Source organism: Syngnathus scovelli, chromosome 1, assembly GCF_024217435.2.
Source record: "Syngnathus scovelli strain Florida chromosome 1, RoL_Ssco_1.2, whole genome shotgun sequence".
Lineage (NCBI taxonomy): Eukaryota > Metazoa > Chordata > Actinopteri > Syngnathiformes > Syngnathidae > Syngnathus > Syngnathus scovelli.
In genome coordinates, this window is record NC_090847.1 from 9,623,994 (window position 1) to 9,648,405 (window position 24,412).

Consider the following 24,412-nt stretch of genomic DNA (forward strand, 5'->3'; position numbering starts at 1 on the left):
AAAATTGAGGCTTGCCTCTTTTTTTTAATTTATTTTTTTGCCCCTTCTGGGATTTGCTTTATTCCTCCCGATACCAAATGATGTAAGCAGAATCTTTAGCCATTAAACATTTAACATTTTCAAGAATCTATTTTATCATACTGAATCATTGGCGACTAGGGCATTGCAGCTTGGAAGCAGTTCCTTGGGTCAAAAGTTTTCAACATGTTGATAAAGCGCCACTTTTGCAACATGGAAATGGGAACTATGTCTTCGCGTGATTGGTACCACGATTGCCTTCCAACAGGATCCTTTCTGGTAAAACAAAAAACAATGTGAAAATTATTCAGTTCATCTTGTCTTTTTCTTAGTGAGAAGTGAACTTGCAAGTCTCTTTTTGTAAAATAGTATAGACAAGGGGGGGGTTAAAAATTGACAACACAGTTTTTAAAAATACGCTAATTCTCTCTGTTCACTCCCATGTTGTTAGTGTAAGCAATGCATGTCAGCAAGGAACCAGTTTAAACTATGGGTATCATTAAAAAAAAAAAAAATGTACTTTACAAATGAGTTAGAATTAATCAACCAATAGCTCAGCAATAAAATCGATCAATGTACTTGAAACAACAAACTTAAAATGACCCGCCATCCTCATTTGAGGAAAAGATTCCCCAGCCGTTACACAAGAAGCTCAGATGTCCACCCAAGAGCTGAAGACGGCTTTAAATAGATAACCGCTTAAGTTGCGCGCCAATGAGCCATTGTGACCCTTGACCAAGGTGATTCCTCAAAGTCTCCAGCATGACTCAGCACAACACGTCTCGAGGCTCAAAGGAAAAGCAGAACCCGTGAAATTCTCTTCTATTTCTAAAATGTGAACGTGAGCAAAAAATGTCTGCGAACTGAAGTAGAGCCCTGGTTTATTCCGCACTTCTCAGTGCTTTCGGTAGTGTTTGCAATAATTAGCTCTTTAGATTATCTTTAGAAAATCTGCCTCAGCGGTTTTGATTTTCAGATAATTATTTGCATGATTATGCAAGCCCAAATGCCAGAAAGTCACATGAATCATGGCAATCACAACATGCTAATTTACGATTTAAAAAAATGAACCGCAAATTGCCCAAAAAGAGTAACATGCAGATAAAATGTCTTCATCATGTTGCTGTCCTTTCCATGTCCATAGGGTCCGCCATGTTTCCCGACGCCTTAGAAGCGGCCGGGCGGATGGACGGCCTGTCCATGGCCTCCCTCCAGCCCGAGGAAGAGGAGGAGGAAGCAGAAGTGGTTGTGGAGAGAGGGCCGAAAAAACGCGGCCGCTACCGGAAAAGCATACAGCTACTGAAGCCCTTCAGGATAACACAAAAGTAAAAGATGGCATTATATTGTATCGGTCTCTCAGAACTCGTCATGGTGTGGAAACAAGAGGAACCTAAAAACATGAAAAAAAAAACTACATTAAGTTGAATGAAAATGCACCTCTAGTGTAGATTTTCTTGCGTTCTTTTCTTATCGCTCTTATGAACATATTTGGGCAAAGAATGAATCCACAAAAGCATAAAACACCATGTTGATCTTGTGATAGTCACTAAACTAAGGGATTTTGAGGTGCGATGACATCTCAGGCGATATGGTCTTACAAGATGTCACACAATTGCGGCCCATCTGGAAAATATTCCACACAAAAAAATCTGAAGAAATTCGCTGATAACCGACACTTGTATTTACCATTGTAAAACCCTTTTGTTCAAACATGGGCAAATATTAAGTTATATGAACAGTCATATCAATGTAAAAAGAAGTTATAAACACTATACTTTAATATACCAAAAATTAACAAAATAACAGAAACGTATTTAAAAAAACATTGTCGGTAAAGAGACTTAAAAAACGGCTTTTAAAAATGGATATCCCAAAAATGGAAAAAACTAAAATAACTAAATTACTCAAACTATTGAAAACTAAACTACAATGAAGCATTTTTGAAAGAATCAACAAAGAAACCCCCAACAAAAGCAAGACCATTATAATCCTGACTTGACACTAAAATAATATAAAACTACTCACTGTTGGAAGATTACTAAAGCCCAGATACCCTGTGTAGCGTCACAAGAAGCCAAAGAAAAAGCAAAACACACTTATGGAGCTGATCTTCTCGAACCGTAAAATGAGATGATGCCACACTTTTGACTTTGGACGTTCCTACTGGCTAAATGCAAACAAAAAGATAGTGCTGAATATGTTACAGTAGTGCTACAGGGTGCAAGTTAATGGCACAAATACAGACAGATTCTCTTTTAAGCACACATAAACTAGAGACGTGCTTGCTTGCCTTCTGGCCGTTAGCGTAGTGCAGGAAGCGGCGATAACAAATGGAATCTTATCCCCGAGTTGCAGACAGCTGTGTGCGTTTGAATACTGTATGCTAAGTGATAAACAAGCCGTGAGCTGCTCTTTGGTGCTCAAACATTGCGGGCAAGATTCACCTTGCCTCTACTCAATTGCGTTCTTCAAACGCCAAGATAGGTCAAGCCTCCGACTATCACAACCTTGTGGTCGTCTTAGCCACCACATGCCATTGGTTCTGTTTTTCAGACACCAGCACCCGGTGGACAACGCCGGGTTCTTCTCTTTCATGACGCTGCACTGGCTCTCGCCGCTGGTCGTGAGAGCCTACAAGACGTCCAGCTTGTCCATAAATGACGTGTGGGGGCTGTCCTGCCATGAAGCCTCAGAAATCAACTGCCAAAGGTGAGCTCAGTGTGTGACCTAACCCGAAATGCTGACACAAGAGTGTGATGGTGGAAATTATCCACAGGTAAACTCAAAGACGACTTGCAGAAGAAAAGTTACACAATTACTATATGCGCCAACAATTATATCAGGGGTGCTCAAACCTTTTCAGCTTACGAGCTACTTTTAAAATGACCAAGTCACAAAGATCTACCCACTACAATAAATACGTAAATAAATAAATAATATAGTGCGTGTATTTTTGCAACACACTTAGAAAATGACATTGTGAGAAAAAAGTCCAACTCCCATTCCGTATGAAAGTGATACGTTTTTGGCGTCTTACTTGGTCCAGCAACCCCACTCATTTTTGATGGTCATAAACTTTGTTTTGTTTAAAAGAAAACAGCGAGTGCGCGCGTTGATTAGCTTATAAACTTTGGCGGTTTGTGTGTGCGCGGCCGTTAAACATGCTGCGGTGAGGGGTTGTAGTCACTGTCTATGGCGCATGTGCGGTTCACTGTGATTGCCTCCCGACAGGCCTACCTGTATGTCAATCAAGCGATGGGCTGGATTCTAGCATACAGCATTTTTTTTTTTTTTTTTTTTTTATAAATGTCATGGGAACTACCAGTAGTAGCTTGGTGATCGACTGGTCGATCGCAATCGACGTATTGAGCACCCCTGAATTATATAATGATTGATATTCTGACGCAGCAAGGCAAAGTTGTGCTTATCATGTTTGCCTGACAGTTGGGAGGTTCTGGGTTTGAACCCCGCCTCGTGCCATCCTGTGTGAAGTTTGCATGCTGTCCCTCGAATTATAAAATCCATCCTGAAAGTAACAACGGTATTGACTTACTAAGTTTGCCAGCCTGTAGATGGCAAGCCACACAGAAATTGTTCAAGAATGGACTCGTGTCATTCAGATACAAAAGAAGTAAAATAGTATTTTGCCACGAAATGGAGCCACTTCCCAACCCCCAGTAAAGTTGCTGAGTAGTTATTGTGTAATCATTCGTACAAACAAAGGGCTTCTATAACAAGATTGCATTCCGTGGCGGAGCTGATTGGGATCAACATTAAGCAAAGCTGCTTTAAGAGAGCACCAGAATAAAACCCGGAATGGCATAACGAGTTCCCATTTACTAGTAGAATTCAATTCTAAATTGTTACGGGAAGACTAAGGCGGAAATTATTTAGTTTCCATTCCCAGTGTATCACTGCTGAGATGAAGGGGCCATCCACACCAGGCCTCTTGTCTCTCACACTCATATCTCAGATGGATTATTTATTTTTTTTCCCCCTCATCTTTCAACAAATATTGAAGCAAGCGCTCTTGTGCTCTCTCAGCTGTACCTGTGAGTGAGATGAAGGCGACACTAGTGCTGGTCAAATATTGACGTGAGTGAGTGAGTGAGTGAGTGAGTGAGTGAGTGAGTGAGTGAGTGAGTGAGTGAGTGAGTGAGTGAGTGAGTGAGTGAGTGAGTGAGTGAGTGAGTGAGTGAGTGAGTGAGTGAGAAAGAGAGAGAAAGAGAGAGAGAGAGAGAGAGAGAGAGAGCAAAGCCATCTTGTGGGAATTTGCTGTGGAAAGATTCACACTGTTCGTGTCCATGCCTGTTTGCACTCTGCGTGCTTCGTTTGACACCGCAACTTAATCGATGGACATCCAGTTATATCTTTGGCACGGGTTGTTCTCGGCATGGCGGGCAGTTTAAGAATAACAACGATTACAGATTAGCGACAGAGTTAGCGGCAGACTTTGGTGGCTATGTTATTAACTGCTCAGCGTTTAATGCGCTGCGTTAATCGCTGTCATTTGATGTCATGTAAAGAGTACTGTTACCACAGCCTTGCAAATAAGATGAGAGTACCTGTTGAACTGCAGCAGAAGGGAAAACAGATTAACAGTATCCAATTTGAAGAATGAGCCAGTCGCACTAAACCAAACTTAATACTCAAATATGCTGGCTAGTTTTGCTCACTCGCTTGGTAGCTGTGAATTTTTACCAAATTGGGTTACTCCTACGTAAGGTTGAAATCATTATTTTGAACACCACGCTATCATTCTTTAATTATTTGTACCTTTTGTTGTTTTCTGGAAGACAGTTCTGCCTGGCACTTAATGTCACTGGCATAGAAAGGTGAATAAATACACATTAGTAAAAAAATGAACAATCAATGCCAATTAATTGAAATTGCTCACCAAACCTTTTGCACCTAGAGATATACGGACCACAAGATTAACTTTTTCTTATATTGCAAGAGCCATTGGGGCTCCAGCGTATGATAAACAGTAAGCGTGGAGTCTTACCACACAAATTATTAAAGGTTAAATACAATCTTGTGGTTGCCCCACAATTTTTTTCATTTTCTGGCAAACATCAACATGTCTGTTTCTAGTGTACTTCTCGCCCCAAGTCAGCTCCAGCTCATCCGACTTGTTATAGCCAGTTCTTGCCGTTTCCATTAATTTTGTTTTGAATTCCAGTTTCACTTGACACTAATTATAATGCACTCATAGTATTTTCTTATTTCTATAAAGTAATTTACACCTTCTGCAGAAAATGATCATAATTTTTAACGTGCAACCATTTTATTTTATGCCATATTGTAAATATAAATTTAGTCGTCCAAAACAAAGCATTATTATCTCTGTAAGAGCAAATTTTCAACGTAGCGTACTTAATGTGGTGTGCGGTGAGTTTAACACCCAACCAGCACTGAGCTCACATTGTCAGGGTTGGCCGATGATGGTATGCCGGAGCGCTGCAGCAAGCAGGGATTTAGTGTGTGTTGCCATAGTAGGAACAGTTACGCAACTCAGATGCACAGCAGAGACGATGGCGAGATGGTGGAGAAGGGAAAAAACTCACCCTGGGAGAGTTGACACTTGCCGGTGCCCAGTGAGGTGCGAATCTTCAATACCATATCTGAGCCAAAGCGCCTCTCAAAACAGCAGCTTGGCTGTCGACTGCTGGGAACGTTTCTTTTCAATCATCCCTGCGTAGATACCAGTATGTGGCTCTTCTGCATTCAAAGTATTGTAATAAAGAAAATTAACAATTTACATCAAAGGGCAATAATAGTAGAGTTTAGATAGCCAACCACAGTTGCGAACAAATTAGATGCCACTTGTTGTTCATTTTGAGGTCCCAATACCTTTATCAGTATTAACTATTCTGCACGATGTTATAAAGGAGAAGTCATCCCCAAAATTGTCTTTACAATTACCATAATTTTCTGACTATAAGTCGCACCGGAGTATAAGTCACACCAGCCATAAAATGCACAATACAGTGAAAAAAAACATAAGTCGCACTTTTGGGGCAAATTTATTTGTCAAAATCCAACACCAAGAACAGACATGAACCAGCAACAACAGGCTAAACGATACGGTATGCTAACGTGACATATACACAAATGAGGAGCTGAGAGCGGGCCTGAGTAACATTCAGAATTATTCAAATAAGTATTACATAAATAACACGTTTATCAAACCATCTGTGTCACTCCAATTCATTAAATCCATCGATCGTCCTTTATGTAAACAATGCCGCGTATGCGCCACATATGCGCCGCTGACGTCGGACTCGTAAGTTGCATTTCTAATTATTCCACAGACCCATCTAACGATATATAAAGTATATTTCAAATAACTATCATATAACAATATTATCAAACCATCTGTGTCACTCCTAATCATTAAATCCATCGATCAAATTCCTCGTCATTTATGTCAACAACGCCGCGTGCGCGCCGCACAGATCTAGTGTACAACTATATTGTAGCGTTAAAGTACCAGGAAACACGTGGGTTTGGTAAACGGCTCTTTATTTAACAAAACAAGAGTTCAACGAGCCAACAACTACTGAACTGTAACGATAAAAATATACAAGTTGCTACACGAAATAAAATACGTATATCAAATAACTATAACATAAATACGTTTTTCAAACCTTGTGTCACTCCAAATCATTAAATCCTTCAAACGTGGGGCCCTTCGTCATCTTCGTCATCCCGTGATAGAATACTTTGTCCTTATGTAAACAACCGCCGCGCTGCTGACGTCACTTGCAGGTCAAATGACAGTAATCCCTTGCTACATCGCAGTTCGTTTATCGCGGTTTCACTACATCACGGATTTTTGAATTTTGAAAATTTGCGGAAAAATTCACATATAAGTCGCTCCTGAGTATAAGTCGCCCCCACACCCAAACTATGGGGAAAAAAACGCGACTTATAGTCCAAAAATTACGGTATGTTCTATGCAGCCCCACTAGTCTAAACAGGCCAATGACGGCATTCCAATTAATATTCCGTTTGGGGGCAGCCATTTTGGCACTTGCAGTCATCTGAAAATGACATCACAGTTGCTCAGGGTTCAGGTAATGACTAATTTCAGCTCAGCTGGCAAACGCCTCATAAGCAAACTTAGAAAACAGACCAACGTCACATGGCAAAAATCAGACAACATCTGACGCATTATAGATCGGTAACTGAGCCCCAAGCAACTCTGATGTCCTTTTCAGTTGACAGCAAATGGCAAAATGTCCGCTAATGAGACGGATAAAAACGGGTGGATTTTGCTGCATAATTCACATTCCATAAACACAACATTAATCCGAATGCCTGCCGTGTTTATTCTAGTGGGCGGGCATGGAACGTATTGTAAAGAAAATGTTGGGGTTGACTTTGGTTTGAGTAACATTTTAACATCCCTAACTGTTAAGTCTGCGACTATTACCCATCTGTGGTGGCATCACAAAAAAGGAGAAACAACGCACATCTTGGGTATCGCTGAACTGAAGTCTCATGACATAAGGCTTCCTATCCTGCTAATCTGCTGCCAACAGTAGTAGCCACTAATCCGTTGAAAAAAGTAATTTCTTCAGTGTGGCGCTTACAAATATGTATGTAGTTTCAACGTTGCAAAGCTGCATTTTACTCCTGGAAGTGGTTTCTTATTCTTTATCATTTTTTAATTCAAATTGCATTCCTCGGGCTAAAATCAATACATTGGGTGCCATGCGGCTACTGACACCGCAACATCCTTTAGTCCTTTTGAGGTTTTTTTTACATCAAGTAGTAATTATCAGGCTACAGAAGAGTCGTCTTGGTTTAATGTTCTCTGCCTTTGATTGGTTTTTAATAAAGTCGTTAGGGCATAAATTACTCTCTGCGGCGGCCTGGCAGTTGCTGCTTGAGAAGAGTCATTAGTAACCTGGCCAACATGATATTCCACACATTTTTACAGAGCATTATACGGCAATATGAGTGCATTAGACACGTCTTTAATACGTTATTTCAAAATCTTAATTACATGCTACATCATTCATGCAAGTCTGATTTTTAGGTGTGTGTTAACCTGATGTTAATTGCAGCCTAATTGCTGGTATGTTTCTCGTGTGGTTGCCATTAAAGTTAACCCAGGTTTGCTCCCTACTGTGCTCGCTGGCAAGAAAGTTCAATTTTTTTTAAGCAAAACATAACTTAATTTCTGGAAATTAAAAGGGATAAGATGAAAACAGGACAAGGCAAACTAAGAACCATGGTGAAAGCATTTAATCTGTTCCAGCACCAGGACCAATTGCCAATTGGTATGCTAGTAAAAAAAATATCGACATAAAAATTGGCCACCTTTTGTTTTTTAGCCTGTTCCACATGTGTCCACCACTCAGTATATGACAGTTATTGTCTTTGTATTGTAGAATACATTACTGATGGTGACTGGATACAAATAAACTGCTACTAAGTAAAGCTGTTTGAACATTGGAACCACCAATTTCCATGATACATATTGGAAAAATGTTTCTGCTGTCAGAACATGGAGTGGATGTGCCATTGATCATTGATGGTAAAAATAACTACTAACTGTGTGTGATTTGTTCTGTGTGTTCCAGGCTTGAATCGCTGTGGCACGACGAACTAAAAACACGAGGGCGTGAAGGGGCGTCCCTGACGAGAGTCTTTATGAGATTCTGCCAAACCCGAATGCTGGTGGCCATCTTTGCCCTCCTCCTCACAATGGTGGCAGGCTTTGTCGGGCCCGTGAGTACCTCCCGAATCCGCTTCTCCCTTGACACTGCCGATCAGGCGAGCCGAGCATGCCTTCCAGGTTCTTTTTTGTTTCCTCAAGTTGGTGTTTTCTCACCCTCAACTATTCCATTTTACGGAGCTCTAGATTTTGAAGTGACATCATACTGGCAGATTACAAAGCTTGTAGAAAGTGAAACCTCTATTTCCTCAGATCCTCAGCCATGCTTTGCTCATGCCCTTCTTTTCCCTTCCACATGCATGACAAGGTGTACTTTATCTCCAGCATGTCATTAGGTCACACAAATAGACAATGAAGTAGCCCTGAAGCTAACATAGATATCAGTCTCCGCTGTGTTTCAAAAATGCAATAATATAATCTTATTTACTTCACATGTAATTTGTAAACTGTGGTTTTTGGCCCACTCAACTAATAGCCTTGGGTTTTTAGTTTTAAAACAATGACTCATTTGTCTGTTTTTGACAGTACACATGCTGACAAGATTTTTCTGAATGTATTCCCCATTAGTTTATTACTCATTACATTTTGCTGAGAATAATATCATTTATTAAAACCATTTTCATATCAGGTGATAATGTCTGATAGTGTTCACACATCCTTGACTATGTAACTTATATTGTATTCTCTGGGACTATTATCTTACCTTCTCCATTCCTGTTTCCCAGGCACTACTGGTTCGAGCTCTACTGGAATATTCCCAGAGCTCCGAACGCTGCGTGAAATACGGCCTCTGCTTGGTTGCCGGGATCTTCGCTATGGAACTGATGCGCTCCTGGTCTCTGGCGCTCATGTGGGCCGTCAACTATCGCACAGCAGCTCGCCTCCGCGGGGCGGCTCTCACATTCGCGTTCAACAGGATCCTCCGCCTCCGCAGCACCAAAGACATCAGTCCCGGGGAGGTAAGGTGGAATCAGTGAATTGTACCTCTCAGCAGAGCACCACAGGAAGATGATTGAGGCAGATTTAATTTCTAACCTTATTAAGTTTCATTGCCTGTGAGAACAGAGAGGTGTCTAAACCTTAGAAGAGCCCTCACATAACACTGGCATTTGGGAATATGGAAAAACGTATTTTCCAATATTACGTTGCACTTTGGCAAGAGCTGTACTAGTCTTCTGCACGAATGCAATAGCTGCAAGGAGGCCCAAATAAATCCCATATTAATTAATCAGGCAATGTTTTCACACAAGTGTGTCAGAGGTTAACCAGTCTAGTATCAATACATAAAAAAACTTTTGTGTTTTACTTTTGACAAGAAGCAGATAAGTAAAAGAAACAATAATCTCATGGCAGTATAAAATTATTAAACAGGTACATAGAGGAGGGTGACAAATACTTTTTTTTTCCTTAGTTTTCCTCACTGCAGATGATGTAAAGCTGGCCCTGCAAAGTGGGCATGCACCCCACAGACACATTAGTTTTGCAGCAGTCAAATGGGTGCTTTTAAAAATAGATTGAAGATGCTTTTAATAATTTATTTTATTTATTTATTTATAATAGTAATAATGCATCTAATGAATTGATTTCTATAATGATCAGGAGTTTTTGAAAAAGAAAGAAATACAATGGCATCCACCACACATCACAGCAGAGCGCAGAATCTAGATGAAATCCACCCAAATCCTGTCACCACCTGTGCCACAAATTGGACCTGGTTTTAGCTCGCCTCAAGTGTAGTCTGCTTTCTGTCAACAATGACGGTCTTGGGTATTGTTGGTTTTAATGTTCCACTGTGTTCCTTCTCCAGCTAATCAACATCTGCTCCAGTGATGGCCAGCGTCTCTATGAGGCCGTCTCTGTGGGCTGCCTGCTGGCTGGGGGGCCCCTGGTGGGCATCCTTGGTCTGACCTACACCATTTACTTCCTAGGTCCCACCGCTTTAATTGGATCAGCCATTTTCATCATCTTCTATCCCGCTATGGTGGGTTGAAGTTATCATGTCATTTCTAAATAGTTTGCTTTGTAGAAATCAGCTCATTTTATCCTGTGCATCGAACTGTAACAAATATCGCAATCAATCTGTAGTTACTTTCCCAATTGCACTCAGGCTCAGCTACCATTGGTATTGATGTAAAAGCCATTCATCCGTCCAGGCCCTGTTGGGGGGCCTGCAATGCAGCCTAATGTGATTGTGTCTGCTTTCATTTCCTCTCCCATTTCTTATTTTTCTTGTCATTGTTGCCCCACGCTCTCTTCCCGTCTGGACAGATGCTCGCGTCAAGGCTGACAGCATATTTCCGCAAAAAGTGTGTGGTGGTAACTGACCAGCGCGTGAGGCTGATGAACGAGATCCTGAGCAGCATGAAGTTCATCAAGATGTATTGTTGGGAAGATGCCTTTGCGCAGAACATTCACAGTGAGTTCCCTGTCATGGTACACCAATGATTTCCAGCTTGTGGCCAGAAACGCAAAGTCATGCGGTCGCATGCTAATGAGGCTTGGCGTCAACTCATTTTAGTAGCTGTCCCTGAAGGTCCCGACTGACGTAAATTTACCACCCGGAAAAGAAAGTCATATGCTCTTAAATGGACTGGTAAGATAATCCCAACCATAAATCCATTTTCATTAGCTCGGTTAAGTCATCTGTCTCTGTGCTGCCCGCTATCCGAAAGGCCAATTTGAATCCCTTGGCCCCAAGGTTAATTTGCAAGGTGTTTTGAGCCTTACGATACAGAGAATGTCTGTCGAGGCCGCCCTACTTGCGCATGAATTAGTGACGGCCTTTTCTCACCAGGACCTTTGCTGTAGGTTGTTGATAAGGATCATTCTCCCCATTTAAGTGCTATTCTCAATTAGCCTTTTGGGGCTTCTTTTAGCACTGTCCTGTAATTACTATTCGAATTATGATTAATCAGATTTACAAGATACCACAGTCCACAGGGTTAAAGTGTCATGAAGTCATGAAGATCACCTTGTGTTTGGTGATGCTGGAAAAGCACGTTTAAGGAAATACGCTATTGTGACTTTTGGATATATAGCCCGAGCAGAAGCAGGACAGAAATAATTGATTTAGATTTGACAGGATTTTTTTGAGGGACCTTTGAAATAACATGTCTATTTTGGTCCACTCGTGTGTCCAGCAGTGTGCCCACAGATACCGTAATTTCCGGACTATAAGCCGCACCGGACTATAAGCCGCACCAGCTAAAATTCAGGGATATTTTAGTTTTTTTCGTACATAAGCCGCACCGGACTATAAGCCGCACGTGCACATGAGTTTTTTACAAAGAAAGACAGTACACAGAAAGCCGTAAAAATCCATAAATACGCCTCGCCGCCATTTAAGGCTCAGGGTTCAAAGTAACTTTCTGAATAAAATGCATTAAAAGTTCACATTCATTACAACTTGTTTTTGGTGAGCAAAATGTCAGAAGAATTGAATTTAAATTCTGATTGATTGGGTTTTAATACAATGCAGATGGTCCAAACAGCGCCACTGCTTTGTGTAATCTCTAAGAGAAAGGGTTTAGAGCCCTTTGACGCAGGTCACCTAGCGTGCATTCCTACTAAAGCTCATAATAGTCACAAGCAACACAGCCAAAATAAGCAGCAGCCATAGTAGTGTTTCAAAATAGTATTTTTGTTGTTTTTTTCTTCAAGATACCGCACAACAGTGGTCCACAGCCTTTTTACGAGTGTATAAAAGTGATCAAGTCATCACAAAAATCACAAAAAAAATCTTATATAAGCCGCACCTGACTATAAGCCGCAGGGTTCAAAATTTTGGAAAAAAGTTGCGGCTTATAGTCCGGAAATTACGGTACATAAAACTTTATAAATAATAACCACACTATATAACCCTAACCCTAACCCTAACCCACACTGCAGGTAAGTAAGAGGCAACCTGCACGGGAATGATTCCAAACCAAAGTGAATTAATCGACAGAATGGGACCATATGGCTTTTTGTTTCGTTTTACCCAGGGGACTTTTATTATCCAATTTAATATTAAATTTACATTCTAAGCTCGCGCTCACTTGCATGAGAGAAGGCCGCCCCTCCCAAAAAAAGGAGGGGGGGAGGGTGAAAGGGGTGAAATAATTCTTTATGTTTGTGGTACTACCGAGTGTGATGAAGATAAGTGGGAACTGTTTGAAATTATGGAGGAAAAAAAGTATATGTATCCTTTCAGTTTGAACTTGCCTTAAACTTAGTCACTGACAGTGTAGTGGTTCATTCGCATTGACTTCAACGATGGCAAATTAAGCTGAGTTCTGTGATGGTGCTGATTATTATTGTCTGGATACCCTTTGAGTGACAGTTGACCAGTCCAGGGTGTAGTTCACCTTTAGCAGGTTTCAGGCTCCCGCACGCCCACGACCCTGAACGTGATAAAAGTATAGAAAATGGATTCATGACTTGATGGCCTTAAATGTTCCTGTCTGTCTTGTCAACAGAGGTGAGGTTAGAGGAGAGGGGAATACTGGAAAAAGCTGGTCTCATCCAGAGCCTCACAGTTGGTGTGGCTCCTATCGTTGTGGTGATAGCCAGCGTGTGCACGTTCACCCTGCACATGGCCCTGGGCTATGACCTTACTGCAGCAGAGGTATTTGCACACAAAGACCATATTAATAAGTCTCATACACTCACCAATTAGATACACATGCACAAACTAAAGAGCTGTTTCCAGAGATGTAGTTGCCTCAGGAGAGGATCAAGAGAATAACTGATTTTTCCACACATAGGCATTCACTGTGGTTACCGTTTTCAACTCCATGACCTTCGCCCTGAAGGTCACGCCCCTGGCAGTCAGGTCCCTGTCAGAGGGCGCTGTGGCAGTGAAGAGATTCCAGGTGAGAAATACTCGGGAATTACCAATTTGTATTTAAAGCGCCCCCCTAGAAACTCCCACTTACAACCAGTCCCCCACCATACCTGTGTTAACAAATATTTTGCAAAAGTCGCATGTTAGTGGCACATATTTTCACACAGACAGCAAGGGTTAAGTAAGCAAAAGCACCAAGAGGACATTCTGTTTATCTGCAGTTTCATGATGAAGACACAGTGTGCCTGTTGCTGTTGAAAATAGAGTGGAACGTGTAAACTTAGTAATCTTTGAATCCAGAATTTAGCACATTCCTGCCTCGCCGCTTTGAGGTTCAGGGTTTGAATCTCTTCTTCCCTTATAGTGTATTTCTTATTGTGCTTCGTCACATATTCACAAAATATGCATGTTGGGCTGTACTCAAAATTAAGTTCCCATATGTAGGTGCGAATGTGAATTTGAAGTTTTTTTTGTCTATATGAGCCCTGTGATTGGGTGGTAACCAATCTTGGGTGTACCTCACTCACACAAAAGATGGGCTCCAGCTCAGAGCTAGTGGGGCAACTGAGAAGGGGAGTGTAGAAACATTCTCGGACCCCCAGAAGCAAGAGATCTGGATATTTCTTTTGAGGGGAGGGGGTTCAATTTTTTGCGGTCTCCCCTGAGATACACTTGGCCACCCTATGCGCATGCCACCCCCAAGGAAAAAATCCTAGTGCTGCCAGTGCTCCAGCTGACTACCAACCATGATAAGGGCTTTTTAGAAAATTGATAGATGTATAGTTAGTAAACAGTAAAATGTTTCATACAATTACAGTTACTAAATATTTATATATATTATATTTATACCTTTTGGTATTAAATGTCCCAAATCCTTGTTTTTGATGAACACTGAGCCTATTATGCCAGTTAATTGTGGTCATGATGGTGGTACTTTAATAGGCAAATATTTTTTTTAGATGACACTTGCTCTAAAATGTTTTTGAACCTGAGTCAACATGCAATTTCGCTGCTTTTTGAGGTCTTAAATAAATCAGCCCCCTAATGAAAACATCAGTTTTACCTCAACCTATTCATAATCCTCTTGAAATCCCCATATTAGACGGATGATTGATGAAGAAAAATTCCCTGCATATGGATCATAAGTCATCTAAGCTCTACTGTCTCCACAGAGACTTTTTACGATGGAGACCCGACAAGCTGTGTTGATCAAAATGCAAGACCCTTGCAATGCGGTGGAATTCCAGGACGCCACACTGGCGTGGGAAAAAGCGCGAACCCCGGCAACCAAGCCTAACCCACCCCCCAAGAAGCAGTGTGGGGGGATGAAACGTATGCTGCGGCGGGAGAGGCTCAGCCTCTACATCGCCACGGATGACAGCAAAGAACACAAGGAGAACCTCAACGCCCTGAGTCTCCTCACCAACATGGAGCAGGAGAGTCCACAAAGTACCATCTCCTCCACGAAAAGCATCCGGCCTCCACTACACAAGACGCTGTACCGTATTGACCTGCGTATTAAGAGGGTATGAGAACCACCTTCAAAGAGATGTCCTCATTTTGTGTCAAACTCATTTTCATCATAGGTCACATAATTGATATGGTTATAACGCTGAAACCAAACTGCTCCTGGCGTGTAACGGTATGCCAAAAAACACCTTAAAAACTTGAAGCCATGGTTTCGTGGCACAGTGAGGGAAAACTGTTCTTCAATGCTTAGTTTCAGCATGCAGACATAGGAAACAGGAAACATTTGTACAGTGTAAATATTTTTACTGTCAAACCTTATCCCAAGAGACCGATAGTGGCTGCTGAAGTGTTGTGTTCGTACTGGGCCTTGGTGATTATTAGAAAAGAATAATAATCATGATTATTTTGCCTTACATTGATTTCATGTTTAATAAAAACAATTATTCATTGATTTGAAAACTATTCTTCAACTAACAAAACTCAACTACTCAAAGCTACCATCATACCATCAATTTTCTGATAGCTTGTCAATGAGACCTTACATTGATTTTAGCATCAGCACCGATGGTATTTTTCAAAGTGTTTAAATATATAGTGCGTCTAATTTTTGTTGTGTGTTAAGTGTTAGAGTAAACACGTCACATGCTAGCCGCACAAGCAACACAGCGCAGTCAGGGTACCCTCATAACTTCCGGAGCTTGCAAACACCGAGCGCAATTTGGCACGTTAATCATTTTTCTTCGATTATAACGGTTTTATGATCGAGGAAAGCCCAAATTGTGATTTAAAAGTTTTGTGTCACCAATGTTGTTCCTGTTGGCTGTCTAGGGTTCATTGGTCGGGATCTGTGGTGGTGTTGGAAGTGGGAAGAGTTCTCTTCTCACAGCACTACTGGGACAAGTATGAGCCGAATGCCGGAATTGTATCTATAGCAAGCAGTCCTTCAATCTTTTTATTCGATGATCTGCAACGTGCGTCACAGATGACCCTTTTAGAAGGAAACGTCGCGGCCAGCGGAGGCTTCGCTTTTGTGTCCCAACAAGCTTGGATCCTCAATGACTCCCTGAAAGAAAACATCCTCTTCGGGAAGGAGTTTGAGCAAAACAAGTAAATTATGATTACGTGCGTAAGGAGCAGACAGTCAAAGTGATCACAAATTTAACTTAGTTGATTTCTCTTCAGATATGATGCTGTTTTGGAGGCATGCTGCCTCCTCCCAGATCTTGCAGAGCTGCCTTATGGAGACATGACAGAGGTATTACTAAGTCCCTTTGCGGTCTGCTGCCTTTTATGCCGCAAAATTAAATTCCCCCCAAAAACCAGAAGAAGTAGTTCCGATTCAAAATTGAGTGCAACAGCATCAAGAGGATTGCCTTTTCTTTCTTTGCAGATAGGAGAAAGAGGAGCAAATCTGAGCGGGGGTCAGCGTCAGAGAGTGAACCTGGCCCGGGCGCTCTACAGCGAGCGCCCCATACTCCTCCTGGATGACCCTCTCAGCGCTGTAGACGCGTGCGTGGGTGCTCACATCTTCAAAAAGGCAATACTGGCAGCGGCCAAAGGCAAGACTGTGCTCTTTGTGACCCACCAGCTGCAGGTGAGGAAGAGGCAGCCTGCACGGGAATGATTCCAAACCAAATTTAATTGAAATACTGCTGGCAGTTTGTTGCAATTTTACCCTGGGGATGACTTTAATCATCCGAATCAATGCTACATTTCCATTTTGCCGTTTTTCAGTACCTGCCAGAATGCGATGATATTATCCTCATGAAGGACGGGCAGATAGCCGAGCACGGCACTCATGCTCAGTTAATGGCTAAGGAGCGTGACTATGCTGCTCTCTTCAGCAGTATGCAACAGGAGGTAAGGCCAGGGGCAGCAAAAAGAGCTTCTTTTCAATAAGGCACCTTCACTCCCGCTACAAAATAACACTGCAATCTGAATAATTCAAATCTCATAAAGGAAACAGCCAATAACTTGGAAATGTTTATACAAACCAAACCAGGTCCTCCTTTATAATTGGCCCCATTGAGTTACTGGAGGGCTGCTAAAAATCCCGTCACTGAAATCGCTGTTAAAACCAGGCAAAGGTTGCTTGTGTCACAGCCGCCATGTACAGTTGTCACTTGCCTTATAACTTTCTTGTTCTTATTTCCATAGAGTCTGGTGAGAGAAAATTTTAAAAACAAACAGCATAAAGTAACTGCAGTAAAGGTTTGCCATGTTGAGGAAATAACTGAGGTCCACCAAAAGCCACCGGGCCAAAAAGGTGATAGACTTGGATGCTTGAAGGCTCGAAATCTCCTTCATTCACATGATGCATTTATTGTGTCTAATCAGTTGGGGTTTTTTTTGTTTGTTTCTCTCTCTCTTTTTAGACCAACTAATGAAAGCTGAAGAGAAGGGTTCCGGCGCTGTTTCTTTTGCCGTGTATGGCACCTACATCAGAGCCGCAGGAGGTCCAGTGATTTTCATTCTCAACATCATCTTCTTTCTGAGCACCACCGGCAGTATCGCCTTCAGCAACTGGTGGCTGAGTCATTGGATTAGGCAAGGCAGCGGGGTGAGCCTGGATCTTTGCTCTTTTACTCTATTCTTTTTTTTTATTGGACCACAACCAACTGGGTGCACTTCTCAAAGGTGTATGAATAGTATATTATAATAATACAAAAGGATCAAAGCAGGAAATGAAGGAGACTGGAGATGCCAGAGGCTGTTGGTAATGAGCACACAATTCATTGACCACATTTGCGCAATTCCGCAAATTTGACTCAATATTTTGGAAGTTATTATTCATTCTTGAAGTCACAAACGTGTTTTTAACATTGGTTATTAACGTTCCAATATCTGCTGGTGAAAAAGTTGTTCTTAGTCCTTTAATAATCGCTGTCTCTTTAACAAGCAAAATTAAAACAATGCTGTTGAGTCAGAATGCCAAGATAGCCCTATAAGCATTATTCTGAAGGTGGGTGATTAAAAAAATAAACATAGTAAACTGTGCAACAGTATGCATAATTAAAAACAAGCGCAAGCGGTGAACAAGAAGATGTGCTGCAAAGCAGATGGCGCCTTTTGAGAAATGTACCCACAAATGAAAACAATGCACTAGTGAGTGATTGTAATGTTTTGTTTTTAAACTAGAGTGCTTTCCTCCATTAATTAGGGTGAAATGTAACAACATGGGACCCCAAAAAGTTTTGTTCTTAATTTTTTTTAACTGACTCCACCTTATTAATTTCTTGCGCCATATGCCCCCCCGCCAGAACGCTTCATTAATCTCAGCCAATGAGACGTTGGTGAAGGACAGCATGAGGCTCAACCCTCACATTCAGTTCTATTCGACCGTTTACATCATCTCCATGGGCACCGCTTTGTTTCTCAAAACCATTCGAGGCCTGGTGTTTGTGAAGGTAAGAGCCCCGCAGTGCTTTCCTCACAGGCAACCTTCTCTCATCCTCAAACCACAACCAACAAGCTTGAGGCCTTTAAGAGGCAAGGAACCAAATATATCACTGGGGTTGTGCGTTACGACCAAAAAAGCATATCTCAATATTTTTGCTAGATGCATCTCGGTAATGATTACGGTATTGATATTACTATGGCTTCAGTAAAATCAAAGGAAGTAAATGAATAAATAAATAAATAAATAAATATCAAAAAGGTGCAGCTTTTTTATTAGTACTTACTGACAGCAATCCATCCATCCATCCATCCATCCATCCATCCATCCATCCATCCATCCATCCATCCATCCATCCATCCATCCATCCATCCATCCATCCATCCATCCATCCATCCATCCATCCATCCATCCATCCATCCATCCATCCATCCATCCATCCATCCATCCATCCATCCATCCATCCATCCATCCATCCATCCATCCATCCATCCATCCATCCATCCATCCATCCATCCATCCATCCATCCATCTTCTTCCGCTTATCCGGGGTCGGGTCGCGGGGGCAGCAGCTTTAGGAGGGACTCCCAGACTTCCCTCTCCCCAGCCACTTCATCCAGCTCATCCCGGGGGATCCCAAGGCGTTCCCAGGCCAGCTGAGAGAAATAGTCTCTCCAGCGCGTCCTGGGTCGTCCCCGGGGTCTCCTACCGGTGGGACATGCCCGGAACACCTCCCCAGGGAGGCGTCCAGGAGGCATCCTGATGAGATGCCCGAGCCACCTCATCTGGCTCCTCTCAACGTGGAGGAGTAGCGACTCTACTCCGAGTCTCTCCCGGATGACCGAGCTTCTCACCCTATCTCTAAGGGAGAGCCCAGACATCCTGCGGAGAAAACTCATTTCGGCCGCTTGTATCCGGGATCTCGTTCTTTCGGTCACGACCCATAGCTCGTGACCATAGGTGAGGGTAGGAGCGTAAATCGACCGGTAAATTGGGAGCTTTGCCTTTTGGCTCAGCTCTCTCTTTACCACAACGGACCGGTACAGGGTCCGCATTACTTCCGACGCTGCACCGATCCGCCTGTCCATCTCGCGCTCCATCCTCCCCTCACTCGTAAACAAGACTCCAAGATACTTGAACTCCTCCACTTGGGGCAGGATCTCATCCCCGATCCGGAGAGGGCATTCCACCCTTTTCCGATCGAGGACCATGGACTCGGATTTGGAGGTGCTGACCCTCATCGCGACCGCTTCACACTCGGCTGCGAACCGTTCCAGCGAGAGCTGGAGATCACGGCCTGAAGAAGCCAACAGCATCACGTCATCTGCAAAAAGCAGAGACGCGATGCTGAGGTCCCCAAACCGGACCCCCTCAACGCCTCGGCTGGGCCTAGAAATTCTGTCCATAAAAATTATGAACAGAATCGGTGACAAAGGGCAGCCTTGGCGGAGTTCAACCCTCACTGGGAACGAATCCAACTTACTGCCGAAAATGCGAACCAAACTCTGGCATCGGTGATACAGGGACCGAACCGCCCTTATCAGTTGGCTCGGCACCCCGTACTCCCGAAGCACCCTCCACAGAACCTCCCAAGGGACACGGTCGAACGCCTTCTCCAAGTCCACAAAACACATGTGGACTGGTTGGGCGAACTCCCATGCACCCTCGAGGATCCTGCCAAGGGTGTAGAGCTGGTCCACTGTTCCACGGCCAGGACGAAAGCCACACTGCTCCTCCTGAATCCGAGGTTCGACCTCCCGACGGACCCTCCTCTCCAGCACCCCTGAATAGACCTTACCGGGGAGGCTGAGGAGTGTGATTCCCCTGTAATTGGAACACACCCTCCGGTCCCCCTTCTTAAAGAGGGGAACCACCACCCCAGTCTGCCAATCCAGAGTCACTATCCCCAATGTCCACGCAATGTTGTAGAGGCGTGTCAGCCATGACAGCCCCACAACATCCAGAGCCTTTAAGAACTCCGGGCGGATCTCATCCACCCCCGGGGCCTTGCCACCGAGGAGTTTTTTAACTACCTCGGTGACTTCGACCCCAGAGATTGGAGAATCCGCCTCAGAGTCTCCAGGCCCTGCTTCCTCAATAGAAGGCGTGTAGGTGGAATTGAGGAGGTCTTCGAAGTATTCTCCCCACCGACTCACAACGTCCCAAGTCGAGGTCAGCAGCACGCCATCCCCACTGTAAACAGTGTTGACGTTGCACTGCTTCCCCCTCCTGAGACGCCGGAGGGTGGACCAGAATTTCCTCGAAGCTGTCCAGAAGTCATTCTCCATGGCCTCACCAAACTCCTCCCACGCCCGGGTTTTTGCCTCAGCAACCGCCGAAGCCGCGTTCCGCTTGGCCATCCGGTACCTGTCAGCTGCCTCCGGAGTCCCGCAGGCCAAAACGGCCCGATAGGTCTCCTTCTTCAGCTTGACGGCATCCCTTACCGCCGGTGTCCACCAGCGGGTTCGGGGATTTCCGCCACGACAGGCACCAACGACCTTACGGCCACAGCTTCGGTCGGCCGCCTCAACAATGGAGGCGCGGAACATGGTCCATTCAGACTCAATGTCCCCCGCCTCCCCCGGGACGTGGGAAAAGCTCTGCCGGAGGTGGGAATTGAAGCTCTTCCTGACAGGAGATTCTGCCAGACGTTCCCAGCAGCCCCTCACAGACATTTTGGGTCTGCCAGGTCGGACCGGCATCTTCCCCCACCATCGGAGCCAACCCACCACCAGGTGCTGATCAGTTGACAGCTCCGCCCCTCTCTTCACCCGAGTGTCCAAAACATGCGGCCGCAAATCCGATGACACGACTACAAAGTCGATCATCGAGCTGCGGCCTAGGGTGTCCTGGTGCCAAGTGCACACATGGACACCCTTATGTTTGAACATGGTGTTCATTATTGAAAATCCGTGTCGAGCACAGAAGTCCAATAATAGAACACCGCTCGGGTTCAGATCGGGGGGGCCGTTCCTCCCAATCACGCCCTTCCAGGTCTCACTGTCATTGCCCACGTGAGCATTGAAGTCACCCAGTAGAACGATGGAGTCCCCAGAAGGAGCGATCTCTAGCACTTCCTCCAGGGACCCCAAGAAGGGTGGGTACTCTGAACTGCCGTTTGGTGCATAGACACAAACAGGACCCGTCCCCCCACCCGAAGGCGGAGGGAGGCTACCCTCTCGTTCACCGGGGTGAACCCCAATGTGCAGGCACCCAGCCGGGGGGCAATAAGTATGCCCACACCTGCTCGACGCCTCTCACCGTGGGCAACTCGAGTGGAAGAGAGTCCAGCCCCTCTCGAGAGGGCTTGTACCGGAACCCAAACTGTGCGTGGAGGCTAGTCCGACTATATCTAGTCGGAATTTTTCTGCCTCGCACACCAGCTCGGGCTCCTTTCCAGCCAGAGAGGTGACATTCCATGTCCCAAGAGCCAGCTTCTGCAGCCGGGGATCAGACCGCCAAGGTCCCTGCCTTTGGCCGCCGCCCATCTCACACTGCACCCAACCCCTTTGGCCCCTCCCACAGGTGGTGAGCCCATGGGAAGGGGGACCCACGTTTCCTTTTCGGGATGTGCCCGGCCGGGCCCCATGGGCGAAGGCCCGGCCACCAGACGCTCGCCTTCGAGCCCCGCCTCCAGGCCTGGCTCCAGAGGGGGGCCCCGGTGACCCGCGTCCGGGCGAGGGAAAACGAAGTCCATTTATTTTACTCGTCATAAGGGGCTTGGGTGAGCCGTGCTTTGTCTGGCCCCTCACCTAGGACCCGTTTGCCATGGGTGACCCTACCAGGGGCATGAAGCCCCCGACAACATGGCTCCTAGGATCATAGGGGCATGCAAACCTCTCCACCACGGTAAGGTGACGACTCACGGAGGGGAACAAACTCAACAATAAATTAAAAGTCATTAAATTCCATTGTAGTGCAACTGCTTTGTTGATAAATAACAATTTCATGGCACAAACAAAATGTTTGCTGTCTGTGTGTGTCTGTATTAATTGCATCAACGTACGTGTTGTTTTGTACCAATTTGTCCATACACGACCCAAGTAAGATAAGCGCACCGTGCCTTAACTGCAATAATTGTCTTGAAATTAAAATGTCCAACTATACCAATGTGCGCTCAGTACATTTAGCATATTTCTTTGAAAAATGGATCAACCTTTTTTTTTTTATGTAAAGTTTTAATCATAGTCTTGTTAAATTGGCTGGCATTGTCCTGGCTTCCACAGCCTCTGTACTATTAGAAAAACGCCTCTGGGCCAACTCCATTTATCCGTCCATCATTTTTCCCAGCTTCAGAATGTCTGCCATTGATGTGTCAGCAGGTGCACCTTAGTGTGTGCTTTTTGCTTTTACTAGCTAACTCGCTGACCCTGCCGTGCAAGACGTTAAGTTGCCATGTTAATGTAGAGCACTTGAAATTTCTCCGTTTTCAAAGAGGTTCCTGTGATTATTTCCCCCCCCCCCCCTCCCCCCCCCGCCCAATACCCTGAGCTGCAATGACAACCTCGGGAGTGTTGAATACGCTATTATTAGAATTAATCTTTCTCCACTGCCACGTCATTTCTCAACAAACTGAAGTGCCAACTGATTTAAAAGTCACGACCTTTATGCTAGCGTCAGCGTAAGTCATTACAGATGAGGATTTGACAGCATAGAACCACACACATACACACAACTGCAAACATTAAAAGCATGAATCTTTATCTACCCATGCTGTGTGTGTAACGTGACTGTGTTTTTCCAAGCTGCAACTGTTTTTGTCAGCTGTACGGTTCCACGTATCGCCTCATGTGTGCTAACGCCGTGTTGTTTATGTTGACAGTGCACAGTGAAGGCGGCCTCCGTGCTCCACGACAATCTGTTCCACCGACTCCTCCGCAGCCCCATGCGCTTTTTTGACACCACGCCTCTGGGCCGCATACTGACCAGATTCTCCAAGGACATGGATGAGGGTGAGAACAGATAGGTTATATCATTTCCTACACTCTTGTCATCCTCTCACTGGATAGAGCATAGTTAGCCAGATTTATGAGCAAAGTCAAGCTGACTGAGGTGCATTATGTTTAGTAAGAAAAAGCACTCTGACATTGTCACACCAGAAGTGACATCATGCGGCCGAAAATGCGTCCCTAGGAGGACCTAGCCTGTGAATTTGGACACAGCTAGCTAGAGTAGCCTGGCTGTAACGTAAAATGTTAGCCATTGTGGTTACAGTCGCAGTGTCATTTGAGGCCACTGGCATGTATGGATTCCAATTTGTAAGTTATATTCAATTCGTTAAAATGTTCTTTAAGTAACTACTACTAAAAAATGCAAATGCATTGACCCTGCAGTTTATGAAGCGCAAAATTTCATGAGATTACTGTATCTGAGATATCACATTTTACTGTATAACCAAATTTGTTTAAGTAACAATTATTATCATTATTATTATTATTATTATTATTATTATTATCATTATTATTATTATTGTTAGTTTTTTCAAGCTTCGAGTTGACTTTGTAGCTTCTTCTTTTTGTCTTACGCTGGTGATGTTTTTTCCTTAAAGTTGATGTGCGTCTGACCATGCAAGCTGAGATGCTGCTGCAGAACCTCACTCTGGTGCTGTTCTGCCTGGCAATGGTTGGTATCGTCTTTCCCTGGTTCCTCATCTCCATCCTGCCCCTGGGAGCCTTCCTTTGCCTTGTCAACCGTGTCTGCAGGTCAGTCGGACTCACATTCTCATCAGTCTTGCTCCAATGCTTTAGTTTGACATTAAGGGGTTGTAAAATTGGCCTGCCGAGAATATTATCTCATGATTATGGATTAGATAATGCAGATAGCTTGTATGCACGAGTTCTTTCCGCAGGAGTAAAAGTGCAGTAAGTGCATTGTTATCTTTATTTGCGAGTGTGCCAACTGCTATCAGTAACTGGTTTCCTTTTTCACAGCTTCCCCTCTGATATAAATGATTTAGACCAGACAGGCGCTTCTCTTTTTCTGCAGCTCTGCACAAATTGAGCAGTAGAGGTTG

The 24,412-nt window shown here is 44.0% G+C and overlaps 1 protein-coding gene across 1 annotated transcript in view; it reads left to right on the forward strand.

Moving 5' to 3' along the window:
• wu:fb13g09 (ATP-binding cassette sub-family C member 5) overlaps positions 1 to 24,412 on the forward strand; it is a 37,983-nt gene that overhangs the window by 1,395 nt on the left and 12,176 nt on the right. Inside the window, exons 2-20 of the mRNA XM_049746481.2 lie at positions 1,163 to 1,343; positions 2,572 to 2,727; positions 8,613 to 8,760; positions 9,433 to 9,666; positions 10,515 to 10,688; positions 10,976 to 11,123; positions 13,165 to 13,313; positions 13,453 to 13,560; positions 14,705 to 15,058; positions 15,831 to 15,902; positions 15,985 to 16,109; positions 16,185 to 16,257; positions 16,393 to 16,596; positions 16,737 to 16,862; positions 17,160 to 17,268; positions 17,378 to 17,562; positions 18,263 to 18,409; positions 23,222 to 23,351; positions 23,948 to 24,101. Of these exons, the coding sequence (XP_049602438.1) occupies positions 1,171 to 1,343; positions 2,572 to 2,727; positions 8,613 to 8,760; positions 9,433 to 9,666; positions 10,515 to 10,688; positions 10,976 to 11,123; positions 13,165 to 13,313; positions 13,453 to 13,560; positions 14,705 to 15,058; positions 15,831 to 15,902; positions 15,985 to 16,109; positions 16,185 to 16,257; positions 16,393 to 16,596; positions 16,737 to 16,862; positions 17,160 to 17,268; positions 17,378 to 17,562; positions 18,263 to 18,409; positions 23,222 to 23,351; positions 23,948 to 24,101 (2,969 nt within the window). The 5' untranslated portion in view covers positions 1,163 to 1,170. The remainder of the gene's footprint in view (positions 1 to 1,162; positions 1,344 to 2,571; positions 2,728 to 8,612; positions 8,761 to 9,432; positions 9,667 to 10,514; positions 10,689 to 10,975; positions 11,124 to 13,164; positions 13,314 to 13,452; positions 13,561 to 14,704; positions 15,059 to 15,830; positions 15,903 to 15,984; positions 16,110 to 16,184; positions 16,258 to 16,392; positions 16,597 to 16,736; positions 16,863 to 17,159; positions 17,269 to 17,377; positions 17,563 to 18,262; positions 18,410 to 23,221; positions 23,352 to 23,947; positions 24,102 to 24,412) is intronic.